The sequence below is a fragment of the Malania oleifera genome, chromosome 7 (assembly GCF_029873635.1).
Source record: "Malania oleifera isolate guangnan ecotype guangnan chromosome 7, ASM2987363v1, whole genome shotgun sequence".
NCBI lineage: Eukaryota > Viridiplantae > Streptophyta > Magnoliopsida > Santalales > Ximeniaceae > Malania > Malania oleifera.
The window spans coordinates 41193861-41216760 of record NC_080423.1 but is presented as its reverse complement, the minus strand read 5'-3'; the positions used below and the strand labels follow the sequence as shown (position 1 = coordinate 41216760).

Below are 22900 nucleotides of genomic sequence, written 5' to 3'. Positions count from 1 at the left end.
TTTTACACATAGAGGAGCTAGCATTCAATTTAATATTTTTAAGTTATGAAGTATGAATTTTGAAATTTTATTTTACATTTTTTAATACTATATTTGATAGGAATACTTGAATTTAAAAATATTGAATTATATTTTATTTATTTTATGATATATTTAATCACTAAATTTTATGAAAATTACATCGTATAAGCATTTTGTAACATTAGAATTACTAGGTATTTTCATGATTTATTAATATTTATTATTTTAACTGATTAAATTTAGTCGGTTGATTTGGTCAAATCCGAATTATGCTCACCCAATCATGCAACTATTTATTGGTACAAACTCATGCCGAAAAGAGAAAGTATTAATTGCAAGTGAGTTGAATGGCATGATAAAAAAAAGGAAAAACAAATTGGCCCCACAAGAGCAAGTGGCATGTGGAAATTAATTATGCAAATAAATTAATTATCTAAACAAATTTAATTAAGAGTGCATGATTAACTTTTACATAGTTTTATCACATTAACAAATGATTTTTAAACTTTTTATTAATTTTTAATATTATATTTTATTTTATTAAAAAACTCTATTATTAGCGAATAATGAAAAGAAATATTATTACGAAAATATTTACAAATTCATTATCTTAATAAATTGAATTCATAAAATATGATAATTAAAATAAAATCAACTAATTAATTTTGGAATAATTCTCTAAATTTAAATATAATTTTTTTGACTTTTATGATTTTTAAAAGTAAAAAAAATGCACACGTGCCTTGGGTACTTTTAATCAGCGCGTATCCAAAATTTAAAATTACCTATATTATTTAAACTGATTTAAAATACAGAAGACAACAAAAAATTGTCTTTGTTTTTTTGAGAGTTAAATTTTAAAAAACTATTTCAAAAATTTTATTACACTTTGCACCGCCGCTTTTTCTTCCTCTGGGGTTCTGCCACTGTAACAACTACCCGCCCAGCCGCCGGCGAAGGCTGGAATTATTTTTGTTTTTACTTTTTTAAAGTTGAAAAACAGAACCTCTGCTGTCTATTCTGTCTGCGTCCGAAAGTTGGCAAAGAGAAATCTCTTTTCTCTTTGACCTCCGCAGTAAAGGAGCCTGAGAACCTACACAAGAGTTGCAGAGTCAGCTTCAGCCTACGCTTCTCCTGCCTGGTCTCTGCAAATCGACTTGGGTTTGCTTCAATTTTTTCAGTGCACCGACTTTGGTTCGTGGAATTTCACAATTTCGCTTGGTAAATGGATGTTGGAGAGGTTAATGGGTTCTGTGTTTTGTGGCTGAGATTTATCTCCTGAGGTGACCCCACTCCGGTGACATTAAGTAGTTTAAAAAGAAGTATTAGAGTTCAAGATGATGATGATGATGATGATGATGATGATATAGCATATCTATGTCTCTTTATGCCTTGGTTTCCATGTCGGGTTTTCTATTTCTCTCCTATTCTTATCACCAATTACGTTTTTGATGTCGTCGAGATTTTGTTGTAGATTATTTCTTAAGTTTGGGTGCATTAATTGATGCTTCAGCTGTAAAAAAATTGATTCATTTTCAGCTTTCTTTTTGGTGGGTTTTTAGCTCTTTCAGCAATAGGGCAACGATTTGAAGTTGAGAATAGAGGTAGAAAATTGGGTTTCTTTAATCGTTTGTTCTTTCTGGTTGGCGTAGTCTGAGGGTTTGAAAGTGGGTTTGGCTGGAATTTTTGTACCGTTCGGTTTTTGTACTAGTTTGTGGGTTTCAATTCTCGTAAAGATTTGGGCTTCACTTCCAAATGGGAATTATATGTTGAAAGTTGGTTTCCAATAATCTTTTGCTGTTCTAGAGCAGTTTACTGGTTTGGGTGATACTTGTGTACAAGTTGTTGGGTCCAAGTTGAATCAGTCGGTGAAAGGGGCAAAATTTGTTGAATCAGTTAATCAGTTTCAAATGGCATCTAGAGTAGAGATTGAGGAAGACACTAATGATAAAGGTAGCATGTGGGTTTTGGATCAGAAGCTTGATCAGCCCATGGACGAGGAGGCTGGACGGCTTAGAAATATGTACAGAGAAAAGGTAACACCCATCTTGCTCTCTCTCTCTCTCTCTCTCTCTCTCTCACACACACACACACACACACACACACACACACACACACACACACACACAACTTCCCCGTAAGAAATTTTTTGTTCCGGTGAAAGTTTACTTTTAAGATGCCTTTTCTGACATAAGAAATTATTATTTCCTAATGTTGCATAGTTGGTTTAAAGTTCAATCTTAGATTATTTAAGAATTAATTGGAAAGACATTAATTTTTTTAAAGCAACCTTGTAATTGTTTTGGGTATAGAATTGTTAACTTAATATAATGAGATCACGGGAAAGGAAAGATAATAAGATGTTGACATTTATGCTTGTTCTCTTCATTGTAATGATGCATGCTAGGTTGAAGCCGAGGCATTATATAAGAGTATGATCTATTCAGTAGTCTATTTACTTAAAATGCATCATCCGAAGATCTATGATATTTGTTATCGCAAAGATATCATTCTTGTTTTGAACACACAATAGTATGTTGTGCTATTTAACAACTGTCGGGATATGGCTTTTGTTTTCTGAATACCACACACAGAAAAAGAGAAATTAGGAAATTCTGAGGGGTTATGTCTCTCCAGGTTTGTTTTGTTTGCTGATCCAGTGATTCCTGCAGAAATTTTCGGCATTATTGCTTCTGCGGCTTGCTTTCCAGAGTCTTGGAGTGGTATATGGAGACTTGGGCACATCTCCCTTGTATGTTTTCTACAATACATTTCCCCATGGAATCAAAGACCCAGAGGATGTGATTGGAGCTCTTTCCTTGATTATATATTCCCTCACCCTTGTCCCACTCCTCAAGTATGTTTTTATAGTGTGTAGAGCGAATGACAATGGTCAAGGTAAACATCTGTGAACCTGCATCATTTAAGTTCTGATTTTGTGGACGTATAAATTTGGAGACAAGTAATATGGCTGCTTCAATGCCATAATTCACCTGTCAGTGAAAACAAAATGTGGTTATGCACTTACGTGGTTCTATACTTTCTTTCCTTCTCATTTCTTTGGTGGAGAACTGGTCACAATGGCCAAAACATTTTCAGCATGCTAGCTTGAAGGGATAGGACTTAGGAGGGCAGGCCTCGGTGCATTGCCAAGGTTTCTTCATTGCAATCTGGCATCATGGGTTCAACCTGCTTTAAGAGCCTATCCACACATGGGAGTAAGGTTGCATGCATGTGACCCTCCCATACCCTTATTTGGCTGGAGCTTTGTGCAATGGCCACCCCTTTTTTGGCTTGGAGGGGGATCATTGTTTTTGTTTTTGTTTTTTTGTTTTTCTCTCTTTCAAGCCTTTTGGGTGGGCATGAACTAGCCTAAGGGTAACATACTACAGGTGTAATGGAGAGTGAGACTAGTGGCAGGAAGCGACTGTAATGGGTGTGGTTTATTTATTTATTTATTTATTTTCAAGCTTTCACAACCTTGTCTTTGTTGGTATTTTTGCATGTTTCAATCTCTTAACCCTTGTGCAAAAGATATTTAATGTGACTTGGATCCTTCAGTTCAACTTAATAGCGTTGTTTATTAAAGGTAATAATGACAGGAATATCATGTGTGATAAATAAATTAATTAAAGGATTCATGTAGCCACTCTGCCTAGAGGGACTTATGGCTTGGTTTGTTGTTGTTGTATAAATGAATTAATGAAACCAAATACATTAGCTTATAATATGGTATACTCTATTTTTCTTTAAGCACATAAAACATACAATAAATTAAACAAGTTTTGTTATTTTGTTAGTTAAAATAATGAAAGTCTAATATTTCGGACCAACAAGTTATATTGTATAACCTAAGCTTGAAAATTACAATATAATCATAAAGTTCATTATGAAACAAATTATTAGCAAATGGAACGAGTTAAAAATCCTAAAAAGGGGAAAAAAGAAAAAAGAAGGTTGAATTTGAAGAATATAAAAAAAAAAAAGGGGTGTCCCTAGGCCACAAGACTCCCTACTTTGTGGGGTAGGGGAGGGTTGGCACAGTGTACTTAGCCTTACCCCTGCTTTTATGCAGAAAGGCTGAAAGAAATACTAATTGTTAATATTATCAAAATACAAACTTTTTTAGCAAAACATTGTTCATCTCCAATTGGTAATTAGTGCATGACTTGTAAATATAAGAAAAAAATAAATAATTCCATATTGTTATTTTCATAATTATAGTCTTCTCCTCCCCTTCCTCGTCACATAGCTGATTGATTTATGAAAGAAAAAATTAGAGAAAAATTGAAGAAAAATATATATTTGTTTTTGTTTTTGTTTTTGTTTCGGTATTGGTCTTGTGTCTGTAGTGGTACTGTAATGGGTAAAAGTAGTGGTCTGTAGTGGCTGCTGTGACTATGATTTCAATTCTCAACGGTATAGCAGTGCGTGGTTGTATCGGAATCCAAGGTTAATATCATAATTGTTTTCGAAGTTGACATAACAATTCATTAAAGTATTTATAGCCCCTACAACCTGGCTCCTCGAAGATTTAGGGTTCAAATCTCACCAGGCAGGAGAAAAAAAGAAACAGAATTTATAGTTCATGGAAGTGAGTCATTATGGATGGATCACATTAATTGGTAAAACTAATTAATCTACAGTCTACACTTGTGCAATCATACTAAGTAATCAACAGATCAGTTTACAAGTTAACTTCAACCTAGAAAGCGAAAGGCAAATGGTGCATAGTTATACAAAGCGGGACCAGGAGCAGAAGCAATAGCAAGAGCAGAAGTGGGGAAGCAAGATGTAGAAGAATGAAAGGTTTGCATCATCTGGGAAGTGTCTATATCTGTAAGAAAATATAAAAGCAGAAGCTCACAGTGAGCTGATTGGGATTGATTAATGAAAGGGAAAATTAGAGAAAACAATTGAAGCAAAAAATATAAGAACAAATAAAAATATATTTTTTTTACTTGTCTTGTATCTGTAGTGGTCCTGTACAGCCTACAGTAGTGGCTGCTACAATTATGATTTTATTTCCACTGGTATAGTAGTTCATAATAGTATCGGAATCCAATGTTAATGACATACTTCTTTTCAAATTTGACATGACAATTTGTAAGAGTATTTATAGCCCCTACAACCTGACTCCACAGCTAAGGCGATAAAGGGTTGAGTGGCATAAGCGAAGATCTAGGGTTCAAATCTCGCCAAGCAGGAAAAGAAAAGTCATAGTATTTATAGTTGATAGAAGTGGGTTATTATAAAGATTGATTGCATTAATTGGTAAAACTAATATGTCCACAATTTGCACACATGCAAACATTGTAAGTAATAAAAAGATCACTTTATAGGCTAACCTCGACCTAGAAAGTGAAAGGCAAATGGTGCGTAGTTATACAAAGCAGGAGCAGGAGCAGGGAAGCGAGATGGGGTAAAGAATGAGAGGTTTGAAGCACCAAGGAAGTTTCTAGATCTCTAAAAATATAAAAGCAGAAGCTCACACTGAGTGCTCAGTTGTCCACGTGTGAAGTTTTCAATTATGTGTCAGCGTCTCTTTTCTCCTCTCTTCTTATGCTTCAATGTCATGTCATTACGCTATTCCGCTGCTCGTGCTGCATGTCGTCATTACACACTTCTCATGCCTCTTATATAATTTTTGTCCCTTCATTTTCTGTTGTGCCCACTTACATATATTTTCATGCCTTATACTGACAAATTATAATGTTTTCAAAGAAATATGTTTTACTCCAACTCCAAGAGTAAACTGGCATAAAAATGTGCACCTGAGATGGTGCAAAATTGCATTTTAACTTCATCTTTATTTAATTAGAAGCAATAAACTCTTTGGTATTTCATCCACTGTAAGTATTTTGAGGTTTGAAATGTTGGTTGCAAGGTTCTGTCTTGATGGGAGAATGGTTCTACTAAGGGTCTGCATAAGAACTGTAGAATTGAGGTTTTAAGATGGAAATGTTACCTACTAGGGAGGTTCCTGTCACAAAGACATGGAGAGCACAGAGTAAATATTTGGTTGATAAGAAATTATTAAAGATCATAAACTTGTTGAAAACAGAAATAGCTTGAGAGGATTAAAATATTAAATCTAGAATGGAATCCAATATGAGCAAGCACAGAGTGATATACCACTGTTATTTCTGTTAGTATAGGAGTATAGCCTCCTTTTGGTTGTACAAAAGTTACTTTTATGGAAAATATTTTCCATGAAAGATACTTAGAAGTTATTTTCTATGGAAAAAATTGCTGTTGTTTGAGATAGATTTCAACAATTTCTTAGGACATGTCACACAATTTTAAGCATTTGAAAAAAATAAACTTTAACATCTTATTGGACCATAGCAGAAGACCATAATATATACAGACATACATAGGCACATATATGCACATACATCATACATTCATATATATATATATACACACACACGCACCCACACACACATATATGTATATATAGATGTATATATATATATTCATATGTATGTATATAGATGTGTATATATATACATGTATGTATATATATAGATGTATATATATGTTTGTGTGTGTGTTGGGGTGTGTGTGTATATATATGTATAGAACAGTGATTTTTTTTTTTTGGTAATATTCATTTTGAAGATATAAGTTTTGATCTATGTGTGTGAAAGTTTGTCTAGGACAGAGAAGGACCTGTTTTTATCTTTTGTTAAACAATTAGAAGCTTATAAATTATAACAGAAAATTACTTCATTGTGAAAGGAACGTTTTTTCTGTCAAATGGAGGAAAACAATTTTAGGTAGAAAATATTTTGACATGCAAACAATGAAAAGTACTTCTAGGATTGAAAGCGCTTTCAGGAAAATATTTTCCAACAGATGGAGTCAATAGTGTGGGAAATGTGAAGAGATTCACATGACCAAGATTAAGGCATTTTGAATTATTAGCTTAATTCTATTATTTCCAGAATTATCATATTTTCATTGGATTTTCTAGTTGAATTTGATTTGATCATTAATAAGTATATTTTAGGGTTTTTCATTACATGAAAATGTAGTGCCTTATCTTAATTGGGTTTTGCTTATTTATTTTTTTTGCTTTGGTAGCATATTAAGGGTTTAAATAAATGCTATAATCTAATTTTTCCCCCTTCTTATGCTTTGTTAGAGTTATTATCTACTTGATTGAAAAATTTTGGTTGATGACATATTAAGCTGCTGAGAATCTGTGTCTCTTTTCTCCTTCTCATTTCTGCTCTTTACTCCCTATACTTCTATTCCCTTCTCCCCTACCCTTCTTTCTCTTCCCTTTCCCATTCTCCATTCTACATCATATAGTTTCTTATTATATAATATCATGTGGAAGATGTTCAGAGCCTTGTAGTATAAAATCTTTTTTCTTAACACACGAATGCCCATCTGATGTGATGCATTCAACAATTTGAGCTAAGTGCTTGCAGTGTTAGTAAATATTTGCACTTTGGATATCTCATTTAATGTTTATAAGGCACCTATATGTTCCTCTTAACTTATGCTCTTTCTGGTGCAGGTGGAACATTTGCTCTTTATTCATTACTCTGTCGACATGCAAAAATAAAAACTATTCCTAATCAGCACCGGACTGATGAGGAGCTAACAACGTATAGTCGTTCTACTTTTCATGAACAATCATTTGCTGCAAAAACGAAGAGGTGGCTGGAGGGACATCCATCAAAAAAGAACGCAATTCTTATTCTCGTCCTTGTTGGCACTTGCATGGTGATTGGCGACGGTATTCTTACTCCTGCTATATCAGGTACACCATTCTTAATTTTTGTGAAATATCGATTCTTTTTTGCCCATATGCCAAGCTATCAATATGCTATTAAAATGTATAATCATAGAAAATTAGCATTCTTGTAGTCGATGTTATGTATAGTATTATTATTGAGCGCAATTAAATTTTTTAACTAGAAAGGTACTGCTTGGATTGGACTATCATCTATCTTTCTTGCTTTTGAATATTTTTTTTTTCAATTTTCAGATAAAAGAAAAAAAAAAAAAAAGGAAAATTTGTGTTCAGGAAAAATAAAAAAAAATTGCTCTTTTGAACACACCATTCCTTTTCCGTTTTCTGCCCAGGTTCATACCCCTAGCATCAAATGACCACTGCAGCCTCAGCCTTTGGCAATGTGACAATCATATCTGGTGCCAGTAAAATTTTTCCGGGTACACTCACAACAATAATCAACACTGTCCACCAGCACTACAGCTGCTCCCACCATTATTGTTTTCACTAACATGTCCACACACCATGTACTAGACTAGTAAAAGAACGTTTTTATGAATGTGCTTATGTTTTTTGCTCATAGTATGAAGTCTAAAACACAAATATGCTGCTTTTCTTGCTTCATACAATTTTTAGAATAGTTTGATCTAAGTACACACTAGTTTAAATAATTTTATATCTTCTAGACATCAGCATAAATGACATATCAAAACCAAGAATTGAAAAAACTTCATAGATGAGTGAACATGGGTTCAATAAGATTAATGTTGTTTTCCTTTATAGAAAAAAAAAGTTCAATTATGGTAGTTCATTTACCCTAGATAAGATATTAACATGTTAATTAATATTAGTGATAAACGTGAAGAGTCCATTAAAAAGGGGGAAAGAAAGAGGACGGAGAAAAAATTCAAAATTATTTGTTATTTTTTTTGAAGTTTTTTACTTATTTGTACTCTTTTCTTACTAGGAGGATTTCTTATTGTCCATTTTGAACATTCTTCTTTTTTAGTGAATATCTTCTTCTTTTATCAATAGAAATATCAAAACAATTAACAAGCAAGGGTATTATCACACGTCTGCGCGTTTAAGGGTCCGGTGAAATAGAGGTCCACCCTTTACTGAATGAGATTAGTCATAAAAATCATAGTATCAATACAAGCTTAGTTCAAAGTGCAACGTCCATAATAGGTTCTAAAACATGCTGTGTTACCTGTTGAAGGAAATTGGGGATTGCATTGATACCTTTGGAGTGTAAGAACTGGGCCCAAAGCTGAGAGCTTATGGATGCAGAACATAAAGTGTCGTGGCAACATGGCTGCATTCAACCATCATTCTAGACCATATTTGACCTTGAAATTGATCTTTACTCAAAAATTCTACATAACACATTCTAGCGGGTACTTACATGTGGTCGACTGGCTAAGATGCCCTTCCAAAATTACATTCCCTTTCAGAACTAAATAATGGCTTCATCGAACACCAACACTTCCCCCCTCCCCCCCCAAACCCAAAAAAGAAAAAGAAAAAAGAAAAATAAAAAAAGCACAAAAACCAAAGTTTTTTTAGCGTCGTATAGTGTGGAAACTCAATGGTAGCTGTTTTAGATGGATAGAGACATGCACTGAGTTTTTATTACACTAATTAGCTATGAAGAGTGATAGAAGGAAATTCGAGAAAAATATTAATGATAATACTTGTGCCTGAAAATTGTTAACAAAGTACCAGCTTGCATAAATTGATGGAGTAGAACGGCAGAACCGAATTTATATATTAAGATCTAGCCAACTGCAAATTGCTGAAGCTGAGCTGAGCATAAATCTGGAAATGGATATAAGATTTATTGTTAATATTATCTTGATATTCAAAAGCAACTATTATTCTCTCTTTTCCAACTGTATGATTAATCAAACTATCTTTGGCAGTTCTTTCAGCTGCTGGAGGGATAAAGGTAGACCACCCCAATTTGAGTAATGGTAAGTCCTTACTTGAGATGGTAAACATTCGGTGTTGCTTCTTCAAACTCTTTTTTGCAACTAGTGCACTTAATGCCTAGTTTTTACCACTGATTTATACATCAAGCCTAAGAGTGACTATTTATCTGTGGTACAGATGTAGTAGTGCTTGTTGCTGTTGTAATATTGGTAGGTTTGTTTAGCATGCAACACTATGGTACAGATAGGGTTGGATGGCTCTTTGCACCAGTTGTACTGCTTTGGTTCCTCTTAATTGGAGGTATTGGTATATTCAACATCTGGAAATATGATAGCAGCGTGTTGAAAGCCTTTTCACCTACATATATATATCATTATTTCAAAAGGGGAGGAAGGGATGGTTGGACATCACTTGGTGGGATCATGCTTAGTATCACAGGTAAATTGTTGTTAATAACGTCTTTTGATCAATATTCATCTCAAATCCATATATGATTCTATGATCTATTTTCAAATAAGATCTAGTGAATTTAGATTCTGATGACTGCAACAAACTTTTTGCAGGGACTGAGGCACTCTTTGCTGACCTAGCGCACTTCCCGGTTTCAGCTGTACAGATTGCTTTCACAGTAGTTGTGTTTCCTTGCCTTCTTTTAGCCTATTCTGGACAAGCTGCCTACATTATGCAGAATCAGGACCATGTGGTTGATGCATTTTATCGTTCTATTCCAGGTTTGTTTTGATTTCCTGTTTTATATTGTTCCATTTACTTGAGAGATGTTGGTAATGTAGGTACCTGTAGGTGGGAATGTGAAGTTGGAAGCACAATCCAAAACAGAATATGGGAAACGTGATATGGCAAAAAATGCATTTTTGCGAAGGTTTTGAAAATTTGAAAAATCTAATTAGAAATTGTGTTAAAATTCATATGAAGAAATAAGAGGGTAGATTGGAAACTTTTAAATGGATTTGCTTAAATTTTAAGAATTATTTTCTTGTGTGTTTTCATCAATATTTTCCTCAAGCTCTAATAGTTGTGAGGAAAATTACTTCCTTCAAGGACATAATGTTAGAATATCTTCATTTTTTAAATCAATGTCACAATGTCTTCAATCACTGACAAGCATGTGAGACATATACTTCTATTCAGTTTCATACTGTACAAAGTTGGAAAAAACAATTTCAATCCAAAATTTTGAAGGAAAAAATTTCTCTAGATCAAGGCACAGCATGCATGATATGGGAGTGATTTTTCCAATAACTACTTTTAGCTTAACATGAGATTGTTTTTCTGAAACATGAGATTCTCATAATGTCTTCATTTTTTCTTTCAAACAATGTTACAATGTCTTCAGTCCTTGATGAGCGTGTGATCATATGCTTCTTTTCAGTTTCACACCTTAGAAAAATTCAAAAACAATTCTAAATTCAAGAAAAAAATTCCTCTAGATCAATGCATGGCATGACAGAACATGGGAGAGATTTTTCGAAGAAAACTAGTTTTGGCTTGCCATGAGATCTTTTAGTGAGATAGTTTTTGGAGATTCTCATATGAGAAAGTGTTCCATTTTGCATTTGAAGATTAGTTGGTAACATGCTATAAATCCAAAACTAACAAGTTGTAATAACAAGAATCAAATAGAAATAATCAATTCATCCAAAATGGATTTATTTTGAGTGAGCGTTGAGACATCTGAGCTCATTTCAGTTCTCAATCAAACTACAGTGACAAATTCAATAAATGTGGAATGCCCAAATGTCTTGATATTGTGCAGGAAAAAAACCACTAGGAAGTTAAATCTCTCCCCATTGTTTAATGCAGCTGAAATGAATATATTCTTTTTTCATTGCTGCTGAAATGATTCTATATAGTTGCACATGCGACTCTATATCTAAGATTGAACGTGTAGTTATCATGATCTTCTTGTTGGTTGTTTTGTATTGGACCCACATTCCCTTTGGGTTGATGGCTCCATCCTTTGTCCATGTCTTAATTTTTGAATTTTGAGGATGATTTAAAATGCAAGGGAAGACAAGATCAATGGTTTCTTCTGTTTTAAAATTTTTTATAAGAGGAATTGTTTATTTTCTATTTTATTATTCAAATAGAAATTAATTTATGAAATTGTTATGTGTGTTAGCCCACATAACTTGTTTCTTTTTTATTTATTATTTTTTGGACGAAGAATTGTGTTGTTGTTGTGTTGTGTATTGGAATTTCCCCCCCTTTTTGGCTTAATGACTTTAAATTTCTTAAGGATGGTTTGAGATGCAATGGCAGAAATAAAGATTTTTTTCCTTTTTAATTCTCCTTTTTTGATGAGGAATTGTTTCTTTTCTATTGTAGCATTCAGAGAAAAAGTCAACTTATGAAATTATGTAGCATTTGGCAATTTACTAGGTATAAGTAAAAGTGGATTACTTGTGAAATTTTCAAGATTGAATTTGAGTTGAGAAAAACTCATATTGCTAGAAAAAAGTATGAGCACACTATGATCCAACAACCATTTGAAGGAATTTTGATAAACAACAAACCAAGCCTTAAGTCCCACTAGGTAAATTTGGCTACGTGAATCCTTTTCTGCCAACTTATGCAATAATGGGCAATTTCCTCTGACAAATTCAAGGTTACTAAATCTTTAATATCTCATTCCAAGTTATTTTAGGACTACCTCTACCTCTTCTACTCTCCCTCATAGTAACTAGCTCACTCTTTCTCACTAACACACTATTTGGCTTATGTTGTGTGTCCCCAAACCATTTAAGTCGTCTCCCCCTTAACTTATTTTTTTTATGAGCTACACCTAACTTACAGTGAATATGTTCATTAAGAAATTTATCTTCTAACGTTATACCACTCATCCATATTAGCATTCTCGTCATGACAACTTTTACTTTTTAGATATTTTTTTTTCTTGTTCGCCTAACATATTGATCCATATAACATAGATGGTCTCATAGAACTTTCCTTTTAATTTTAAGGGTATTCTACGACCACACAGCACACTCGGAGCAATTCTCCATTTTACCGAACCTACTTTAACTCTATGCATTATATCTTCTTCAATTTCTCCTTCAGCTTGCAAAATAGATCCAAGGTATCAAAATCTACTAGAATTATTGATTTCTTAATCATCAAGTTTTTGTCTTCAATATTTTTTTCCTCCTACTATGACTAAAATTTCATTTAATATATTCTGTCTTATTTCTACTTATCCTATCCTAGAAGATTCTAAAGTTTCTCTCCATAATTCTAACCTAGATTGTACTCTACCCCTAGTTTCATCAATCAAGATGTATCATTTGCAAAAACATACACCAGGGAACCTCATTTTGAATACTCCTAGTAAGTTCATCCATCACTAAAAAAGACAGGGGCTCAAAATAGATCCTTAATGTGCACCTATTGTAATTGGAAATTCCCTAGCCTCTCCACTTGTAGTCCTATCACTAGTCACTACTCCATCGTACATATCCTTAATGGCATTAGTGATTTAGTATACATTGTTGATGCCCATTTTGACCCAGGGGTTTTCTTACTTTGGATCAGTGGGCTTAGGAGAGGTTTAGGCCCCTTTATAGGTTTTTAATTGCAGCTCAGGGACCCCTAAGGGGCCTCCCAGAGATTTATTGGTGTCTTTGGTGCCTCAGAGGACCTCTTAGGATTTTTGAGGGCCTCTTGAGGGCCCCATAGGGCTTTTATAAGGTTCATTGCAGCTTTATTGAGCCTGCAGGGCCTTTTTAGGCCCCTTTGAAGGTTTTAATGAAGCTACTTGCAGCCTTAGGGAGCTCAATTGCCCCTAGGGACACTCTTGTCCTTTTCATTTTTTAAGAAACCCTAGCTCCCGCCCTTTTTACAGTAGGGATTGAGCTAAGAGAGGGGGGGGGGGGGGGAAGAGCTCACTTGGGGAAAAAGAGAGAGTGAACTAGAGAGAGTTTGGAGAGAGAGAGCTAGAGAAGGGGGAGTTTAGAGAGTCAGAGAGAGAAAGAAAAAAGAGAGAGAATAGGGTTAGAGAAAAATAAAAAAAGAAAAGAGTAAGGAGGCTACGACCAAGAAAAAAAAAAAGGGAGAGTAAAGAAAGAAAAAAGAGAGAGTTAGGGGATAGTCTACAGCCAAGAGGATTTAGAGAGAGAAATAAAAAAAAGAAAAGAAAAAAGAGAGAGAAAAAGAATAAGAGAGCTAAGGTTAGGGAAAGCAGGGCGAGAGATAAAAATAAAAAGGATAGAGTGAGGGGGGAGGAGGCTATGGCCATAAGAAAGAACAAAAAGAGAGAGAAGGGAGGAGGCTGTGACCATAAGAGAACACAAAAAATAGAGAGAGGGGAGAAGGCTATGGGAAGAAGAAAACAAAGAAGAAGAGAGAGAATGGCTTAGGGCTGTGGCCAAAAGAAAATAATGGAGAAGAGGAGGGGAGAGCAAGAATGGGAAAGAGAACGAAAAGAAAAGAAAGGAGGGAACTCGCAGCCTTTGCTTTCAACTACTGCACCACATCCCTAAATCCAACTCATCTAAGGTATGGCAGCCCTCCCTTTTGTGTTGATTTACAAGTTACTTGTTCTGCTGCTGTGTTGGTTTGGGTAAGGCAGGATTTGGGCCATTTATATTCAAACAAAAGGGGGAAAGGGGCTGAAGAACAGCAGCAGCAGTAGCTATGGCGCTGCAAAGGTCTTTTCTTTTCTTCTTCTCTTTGTTGTGTTTGTGTCATTAGGAGATTGGTAGCAGCTGCCATGGGTTATGTGTTTTGTTTTCTTGATTGATCTGCATGAATATAACAGTAGCAGCAGCAGATGGATCGGCTGCTAGGTCTCTTTTCTGCTGTGTGCATGATTTTGAGGGGAAAAACAGCAGCTATGGTTGCTCCTTTTGTTACATATACGAGAGCATGGATGAGCAGCAACTTTGGGTGGCTGTAGGGCTATCCATTAGGTCTTTTTTTTTTTTTTTTGGCTGTGTGTGAACTTGGGGGAGGAACAGCAGCAATTGTGGCTGCGTGGCTACCATGACTAGGGTTTTATTTTTCTGTGTAGGCGTGTGCTGCTGTGTTAGGTTTGGGTAAGCAGCAGCATGACTGAGGGAGGTTACTGGGGGTGGAAAACCTAGTTCTATGGTGGAGAAGAGGAGTTCTTAGGTCATTCTTAGGGCTGGGAGCTTGCTGTAGCTCCTGCAGCAGCAGCTAGAAGGGCAGCAGCCCATAGGTAGGCATGGAGAAAGGAAGGGCTTTGGGTTTTGGTTAGCCCCCAATATGCATAAGGCTGCATATTGGGAGGGTTGTGTTTGAATTACATGGTTAGGCTGAGGTTTTCTAAATTTTTTTCTTGCATTCCTCCAGGTATTTTTATTTTTTATTTTTTATGTTTAATCCCTCATGTTATGCATGCTACTTATTCATTATTATAATGTTGTTGTTCTCTTAGATGTGATTGGAAGCATGTTGTTAGGGACACAAAATTGCCCTTTGGATTTGAATAGATGTATGAAAAGGGAGCTGATTTTACGTAAGACCTCTTTCTTGGCATGATGTTTCTCTTCTTGATCGCTTTATGTGTCATTGTTCAAATGTGTGCATGAGTAGTGAAAAGTAGGTGAGGGTGAGCTAGGTCGTCGCCCTGAAACGAGGCGCCATGTCGGCACTCGGGTACAATGTCAAATATGCGAGGGTTCTTGCATCATTCTAGACATGGGTAGGTAAAGAAGTTAGTTTAGGAGACTAGGGTTAGATTAGCAGCTTGGAATATAGGGACACTTATGGGTAAAAGCATGGAAATTATGGACTCAATGATTAGAAGAAAAATTAATATGATCCGCCTTCAAGAAACGAAGTGGGTGGGGGAGAAAGCTAGAGAAATTGATAAATCGGGATTTAAACTTTGGTACACTACAAAAAGAAAAACATAAGAATGGGATAGGAATTATTGTAGATAAAAACTTAAAAGATAGCGTTGTAGATGTAAATAGAGTAGGCGATAGCATTATAAAAATCTAGACGGTCTTAGGCTAAGATATAATAAACATCATTAGTGTTTATGCTAGGCTTGGCAGAAAATCTTAAGAGACAATTTTGGGAAGATGTGGATAGTATTATGCAAGGCATATCAGGGACTGAGAAAATATTCATAGGAGGATATCTGAATGGACACGTTGGAAGGGATAATAAAGGCTATGAGAGGATATATGGAGGATATGGTTATGGAGACGAAAATGATCTTGGGGAGATGATATTAGACTTTGCTCTGTCATATGATTTTATTACAATGAATACTTGTCTTAAGAAGAGAGAAGAACACTTAATAACCTTTAAAAGTGGACAAAATAAAAGTCAAATAGATTTTTTCTTAACTAGGAGGGTAGATCGTTTGTTATGCAAGGTTATCTCAAGTGAAAGTTTAACCACACAACATAGATTTTTAGGATTAGATATATGTATTAGAAAATGGAAGAGAAAGGATAAAATAAACTAGTGTAAAAGAATTAGGTGGTGGAACTTAAAGGGAGAAAATATAATAAAATGATCAAAGATGGTGATTGGACTATAGAGGATGGGATAGATACATATACTATTTGGAGTAGGATAGCTAGCTCTATTAAAAAGATAGCAAAAGAGATTTTAGGTGAATCAAGGTGAAGATTATCGAATGGCAAAGGAAGTTGGTGGTGGGATAAAGATGTCCAAAAAATCGTAAATTGAAAAAAAATTGGTATTAATGTGGCAAAAATGTAGAAATGTGGATAACTTTGAAAAGTATAAAGAGGCGAGAAAAGATGCAAAAAATGCCAGTAATGGAGCTAAACGTAGATTATTTAATAATATGTATGATAGATTGGATACAAAGGAAAGGGAAAGAGATAAATTTAAACTTGCTAGTGCTAGAGAAAGAAAGAGTAAGGACTTAGGTAATGTAAAATGTATAAAAAGTGAGGATGATATTATTTTAGTAGGAAGAAGACATAAAAGAAAGATGGTGAAGTTACTTTAGTAGGCTATTTAATGAAAATCAAATAGAAGGCTTAAACTTAGAATTGACAAATGAGGAAAAAAATTAAAGTAAACGAAGTTAAGTTTGCACTAAAAAAGATAAAAAATGGAAAATTTATAGGACCCGATAACATCCCAATTGAAGTTTGGAAATGCTTAGGTGATAACGAAATTATGAGGTTAACTAATTTTTTTAACATAATTATAAAAACTAAGAAAATGCTAGATGAATCGAGAAAAAACACTTTAATACCTATATACAAAAATAAAGGAGATATTCAAAATTATAATAACTATTGTGGAATTATGATGAAACTGTGGGAAAGGGTATTTGAATAATGATTAAGGCTAGAAACAAAGGTTTAAGAAAATCAATTTGGTTTTATGCTTGGGAGATATACTATAGAAGCTATATATCTTTTAAGAATAATGGAAAAATTTAGGGAAAAGAAAGAGGGACTTGCATATGGTATTTATTGAATTAAAGAAAACGTATGAAAGGGTACCTAGGGAAGCTCTATGGTGGGTTTTAGAAAAAAAAGGTGTATGTAGTAGGTATACTGATGTCATTAAGGATATGTACGATGGAGTAATGACTAGTGTAAGGACTATAGATGGAGAGACTAGAGAATTTCCAATCACAATAGGTGTACATCAAGGATTTGCTTTGAGCCCTTATCTTTTTGCTTTAGTGATGGATCAACTGACTAAGAGTATCCAAAATGAGGTTCAATGGTGTATGTTATTTGCAGATGACATTGTATTGATTAATGAAACTAGGGGCAGAGTAAAGGCTAAGTTAGAATTATGGAGGGAAGTTGTGGAATCTAGAGGATTTAGGATAAGTAGAAATAAGACAAAATATATGAATTGTAATTTCAGTAATAGTAAGAGGAATATTGGAGACAAAGTTAAACTTGATGATGAAGAAATAAATAGCACTTGTAGATTTCGATACCTTGGATCTATTATGCAAGCTAAAAGAGAAATTGAAGAGGATGTAATGCATAGAGTTGAAGCAGGTTGGGTAAAATGGAGAAGTTCTTCAAGTGTGCTTTGTGATCGTAGAATACCCTTAAAATTAAAAGGGAAGTTTTATAGGACGACTATAAGACCAACTATGTTATATGGATTAGAATGTTGGGCGATGAAGAAAAAGAATATCCAAGAAGTAAAAGTTGTTGAGATGAGAATGCTTAGATGGATGAGTGGTATACACTGATAGATTAATTAAGAAATGAACATATTTGTGGTAAGTTAGGTGTAGCTCCTATAGAAGATAAGATAAGGGAGGAACGATTCAGATGGTTTGGGCACTTGTAATGTAGGCCACATAGTGTGCCAGTGAGGAAAAGTGAATTAGTTACCATGAGGGGCAGTAGAAGGGGCATGGGTAGACCTAAAATAACTTGGAATAAGGTAGTAAGGATTTAATAGCCTTGAAATTGTCAAAAAAAGTGGTCCATAATCGCATTAATTGGTAGAAAAGGATTCATGTAGTTGAACTTACCTAGTGGGACTTAAAGCTTGGTTTTGTTGTTGTTAACTTCTTGTTAACATTAGAATGGAAGTGGTTTCTTTGAAAGCATGCAGGTTATTCAAGCTATTTATGCTTGTATTAATATTCTCTTTTGTTAACTAGTAATTCCTTATGTATGCATTGCTCATTATTAAATGGTCATATTATTATTGCATGTATGACAAGCATCCCTTTCACTTTTGGTCCCTATTGTGTCCTTTGTACTGTCTTTGATCTTTGTTCAAGGCCTCTCAACCTAGTTGATGATGGGATGATAGGGGAGATTTCACTGTATGGTGTCCTCTCCCTTTTCAACCCTAGACAAGAGACAAGTGCTCTCTATTAAGCTTGTATAGGCGAACGAGAGTCAACGCTTGTACCATGGGATTGAAAAGCTTGGGGTAAACTTGGAATTCTCTCTTTCAAAAAATTTTCTTTTCAAAAAAAATCCGATCCAATTCTTTCCCTTAAAGGCCGATGATGAGTTTAGCAGTTTTTCAAAAGCCTTCCTTCTTTTGTTGAAATTGAAGCTTTACCTTTTCAAAATTGTCAAATCCCTTTTCATAAATGATGATTGCCTTAGTCAAGGATACTCAAGCCAATCAAAGTAATTGAAACATCAAAGATCTCAAAGTCTTCAACTACAGAGTTGATTAAATCCTGAGCATTAATTTTTAATTGATACTGGAGATTTCCAAACCCCCCATCGTGAGTTGACCTTATCCTTGCCTTAAAACACTGATTGTGAATTAGGGATTTTCAAATCTACCATCAAAGGTTGACTCTATCTTTGCATTAAAACCCTGATTGTCAATCAGAAATTTTCAAAATCATCAATCATGAGTTGACCTTACCCTTACATTAAAACACTGATTGTCAATCAGGGATTTTTCAAATCCTCACCAAAGGTTGACATTATATTTGCATTAAAACCTTGATTGACAATCAGGAATTTTCAAAATCCTCAATAATGAGATGACCTTATCCATGCATTAAAACCCTGATTGTCAATCAAGGATTTTGAAAATCCTCAATTAAGAGTTGACCCTATCTTAGCGTTAAAACCCTGATTGTCAATTTGGGATTTTCAAATCCTTAATTAGGGGTTGTCTCTATCCTAGCATCAATACCTTAATTTACAATCAGATTTATTCTTTTTTTTTTTTCAAATCTTCAATTAATGATCGACTCAATAAGAAAATTAAACCCTTAATTGTTGATTGAATATTTTTTTTTTTTTAAAATCTTCTAGAGTTGACTCAATTAGGCGATTTTCAAACCATTCATTAATGATTGACCTCAATAACTTTCAAATTCCTATTGCCAATTAGAGGACTTCGCAAAGTTCAGTAATAACTGATTCGTTTCAACTTTTCATCAAGGCTTGATGTCAATCAGAGATTCTCTACTCCATTAACATTGATTTTTCTAATTTCAATCATTAGAATGGGATGACAATTCCACTTAGTTAAAGTTCAATAAAAAAAATCTCATCCACCTCATCCAGCCTAAGATTGAAATTAGACATTCGATGTTAACTTTTCTCGAATCATAATTCCAAAGGAAAGAGTCATCTTTGAATCTAGGGCAATCATTCAAAATATTTTTCATCATCTATTTTATTTTATTTTTTTCAAAATGTAGGGTATTTTGAGGCCAAATCCTCTTTTCAAACAAGAGTATGTTTGGGCTCTCAGCCTTGTTGTTTGAACTCTTGGACAGTGTTTCTTCATTGGATGAAACAAAAGGGGACTTTCCTTCCTTTCGTTCTATTCCTTCTTCATTTCTTAGTTAGGAGTTAGGACATACACACATAGTGGTAACCGTTCTTAGAATGGGTGTTGGTAGGGTGCTAGTTGGTTGATCTCCCTTAAAATGGTTAGTTTGCCACCTTCCTTACACACAAATGTACTCCCGAACCTTTGTTCTCTACACCGCAAACCGTTTTAGGGTTTTTTCCTTTGTTTTCCCTAAATAAAAAATAATAATAAAGGTGACAACTCCGCATTTTCAATCTTTGTATTTTCTTGAGTCTATTCCACCCCTTTAACTATCTCGTTTGGGGGATTGCCATTCTATAACATTTTTCATCCATCAGCGCCACCCTCGAATTAGAATCCAGTTTCGACAAACATACACCTTTTTTTTTAAATCCACCATCAAACTTCCTTAAGTATCTTGTCACACGTTTTCTCTAAGTCAATAAATACTATATGCAAGTTCCTTTTGTTTTCCCTGAACTTTTCCATTAATCTTCTTAAAAGATATGTAGCTTCGGTTGTAGATCTCTAGACATAAAAAACCAAATTGATTTTCTAAAACCTTTGTATCTAACCTTAATCCTTGTGTAGCTACTCTTTCCCGTAGTTTCATTGTAGGACTCATAAGTTTAATTCCACAATAGTTATTACAATTTTGAATATCTCCTTTATTTTTGTATATAGGTATTAAAGTGCTTTTCCTCCTTCGTATGACATTTTCTTAGATTTTATAATTGTGTCAGTAAATTAATTAACCATACAATTCCATTATCACATAGGCATTTCCAAATTTCAATTGGGATGTTATCCAGTCTTATAGCTTTTCCATTTTTTATTTTTTTAAAGCAAACTTAGCTTCATGAGCCCTAATTTTGCGAATAAATCCTGTATTTATAGCCTATTCCTCATTAGAAAATTCTAGGTTTGAGCCTTCGACTTGGTTTTCAGTAAATAGCTTACTAAAGTAAATTCATCATCTTTCTCTAATGCCTTCTTCATTAATTAAGACAATATCATCCTCACTTTTATTCATTTTACATTACCTAAGTCCTTGCTTTTTTCTTTTTCTAGTTCTAGCAAGTTTAAACATGTTTCTTTCCCCTTCTTTTGTATTTAATCTAGCATATAAATTATTAAATGATCTATTTTTAACTTCACTGGTGGCTTTTTTGCACATTTCTCACCTCTTTATACTTTTCAAAGTTTTCCATGTTTCTATATTTTGGCTATATTTTATACAAAATTCTTTGTCTTTACAGTTTTTTGGGCATCTTGATCCCACTACCATCTTTCTTTGTTGTCTGAGAATCTTCCTCTTAATTTAACTAAAATCTCTTTTGCTATTTTTTTAATAGAGCTAGCTATCCTACTCTAAAGTGTGTTTATGTCTACACCATCCTCTATTGTCCAATTGCCATTTTTGATCATTTTATCTTTAAATTTTATTTATTTTCCCCCTTTAGGTTCCACCACGTAGTTCTCTTGCACCAATTTATATTATCCTTTCTCTTCCATTTTTTATACATACATCTAACACTAAAACTCTATGTTGTATAGTTAAGATTTAGCCTAGGATAACTTTACAATCCTTACATGGTAAATGATCTACCCTAGTTAAGAAAAATCTATTTGACTTTTATTTTGTCCACTCTTGGAGGTTATTAAGTGTTCTTTCTTCTTAAAGCAAGTATTGTAATAAAATCACATGACATGGTGAAATCTAAGATCATATCCCCGAACTCATTTTTATCTCCATATACATATCCTAAATGTATTCTCATAGCTTTTATTATCCTTTCCAATGTGTCCATTCAAATAGGCTTCTATGAGTATTTTCTTAGTCCCTGATATCCCTTGTATAATACTGCCCATGTCTTCCCAAAATTATCTCTTAAGGTTTTCTGCTAAGCCTACTTAGGGAGCATAAACACTAATGACATTTATTCTCTCTTGGCCTAAAGACATTTTGATTTTTATAATTATATCCCCTACTCTTTTGGCATCTACAACACTATCTTTTAAGTCTTTGTCTACAATAATTCCTAGCCCATTCGTAATTTTTTATTTTCTAGCGACCAAATTTTGAATCCTGATTATTCAATTTCTCTAGCTTTCTCCCCTATCCACTTAGTTTCTTGAAGGCAGATTACATAAATTTTTCTTTTAAGTGTGTCCACTATCTTTTCCCATAAGTGTCCTTATATTCCAAGTTGTTAATCTAATCCTAATCTCTTGAACTAACTTCTTTATTGTCCTATGTCGAGAATGATGCGGGAACCCTCGCATATTGGAAGGAATTTTGATCTATTTAAAAAATATGGGCAAATCTCTCAATGGAAGTTTTTATTTGTTATTTTGATTTTATCAGGAATAAACTATTAAACTAGGTGAAAATAATTTTATATTTGAATATGTATTCAATTTCCTATTTTACTGTCTTGGGTGCCTACATAGGTGCACTTGTTAGGGATGTAATCAGACTTGATATGACGTTAAAGTCTTGAGTTATTTAAGCTTGATCTAGGGGCATTATCCCTCTGCCCTGTATCCTATTTTCTATTTCCCCTCCCCCCCCTGCCCCCAGGTTTTTGTTTTCTCTCTTTCTTTTCTCTATCCATTGATTCCACCTTGTCATCTCTTCTCTCTCTCTCTCTCTCTCTCTCTCTCTCTCTCTCTCTCTCTCTCTCTCTCCTCCCTCTCTCTCTCTCATCCTATATTGTGTGATCATCCTGGAATCAGTTTCAATGGTTCGGTTAACTTTATTTTTTTTTTCGAAGAAGGTAATAGAGAATATATTAGCACAAAGGGAAACAGAAAAGTTACATGTGGAAATTACAGGCTGAGAAAAGGGGGCTAAACAGCCCAAGAAAAAACTTAACAGAACTATGGATTTTTCCTAATACCAAAAGTATGGCCCTTGACATCATAGAGTATGCTTTTCAAAAC

The 22900-nt window shown here is 34.2% G+C and overlaps 1 protein-coding gene across 1 annotated transcript in view; it reads left to right on the top strand.

Moving 5' to 3' along the window:
- The first annotated feature begins 983 nt into the window (after positions 1 to 983).
- Positions 984 to 22900, top strand: part of LOC131159794 (potassium transporter 11) — a 53055-nt gene continuing 31138 nt past the window's right edge. The window contains exons 1-6 of the mRNA XM_058114966.1: positions 984 to 2057; positions 2694 to 2919; positions 7553 to 7798; positions 9694 to 9744; positions 9881 to 10141; positions 10267 to 10434. Of these exons, the coding sequence (XP_057970949.1) occupies positions 1932 to 2057; positions 2694 to 2919; positions 7553 to 7798; positions 9694 to 9744; positions 9881 to 10141; positions 10267 to 10434 (1078 nt within the window). The 5' untranslated portion in view covers positions 984 to 1931. The remainder of the gene's footprint in view (positions 2058 to 2693; positions 2920 to 7552; positions 7799 to 9693; positions 9745 to 9880; positions 10142 to 10266; positions 10435 to 22900) is intronic.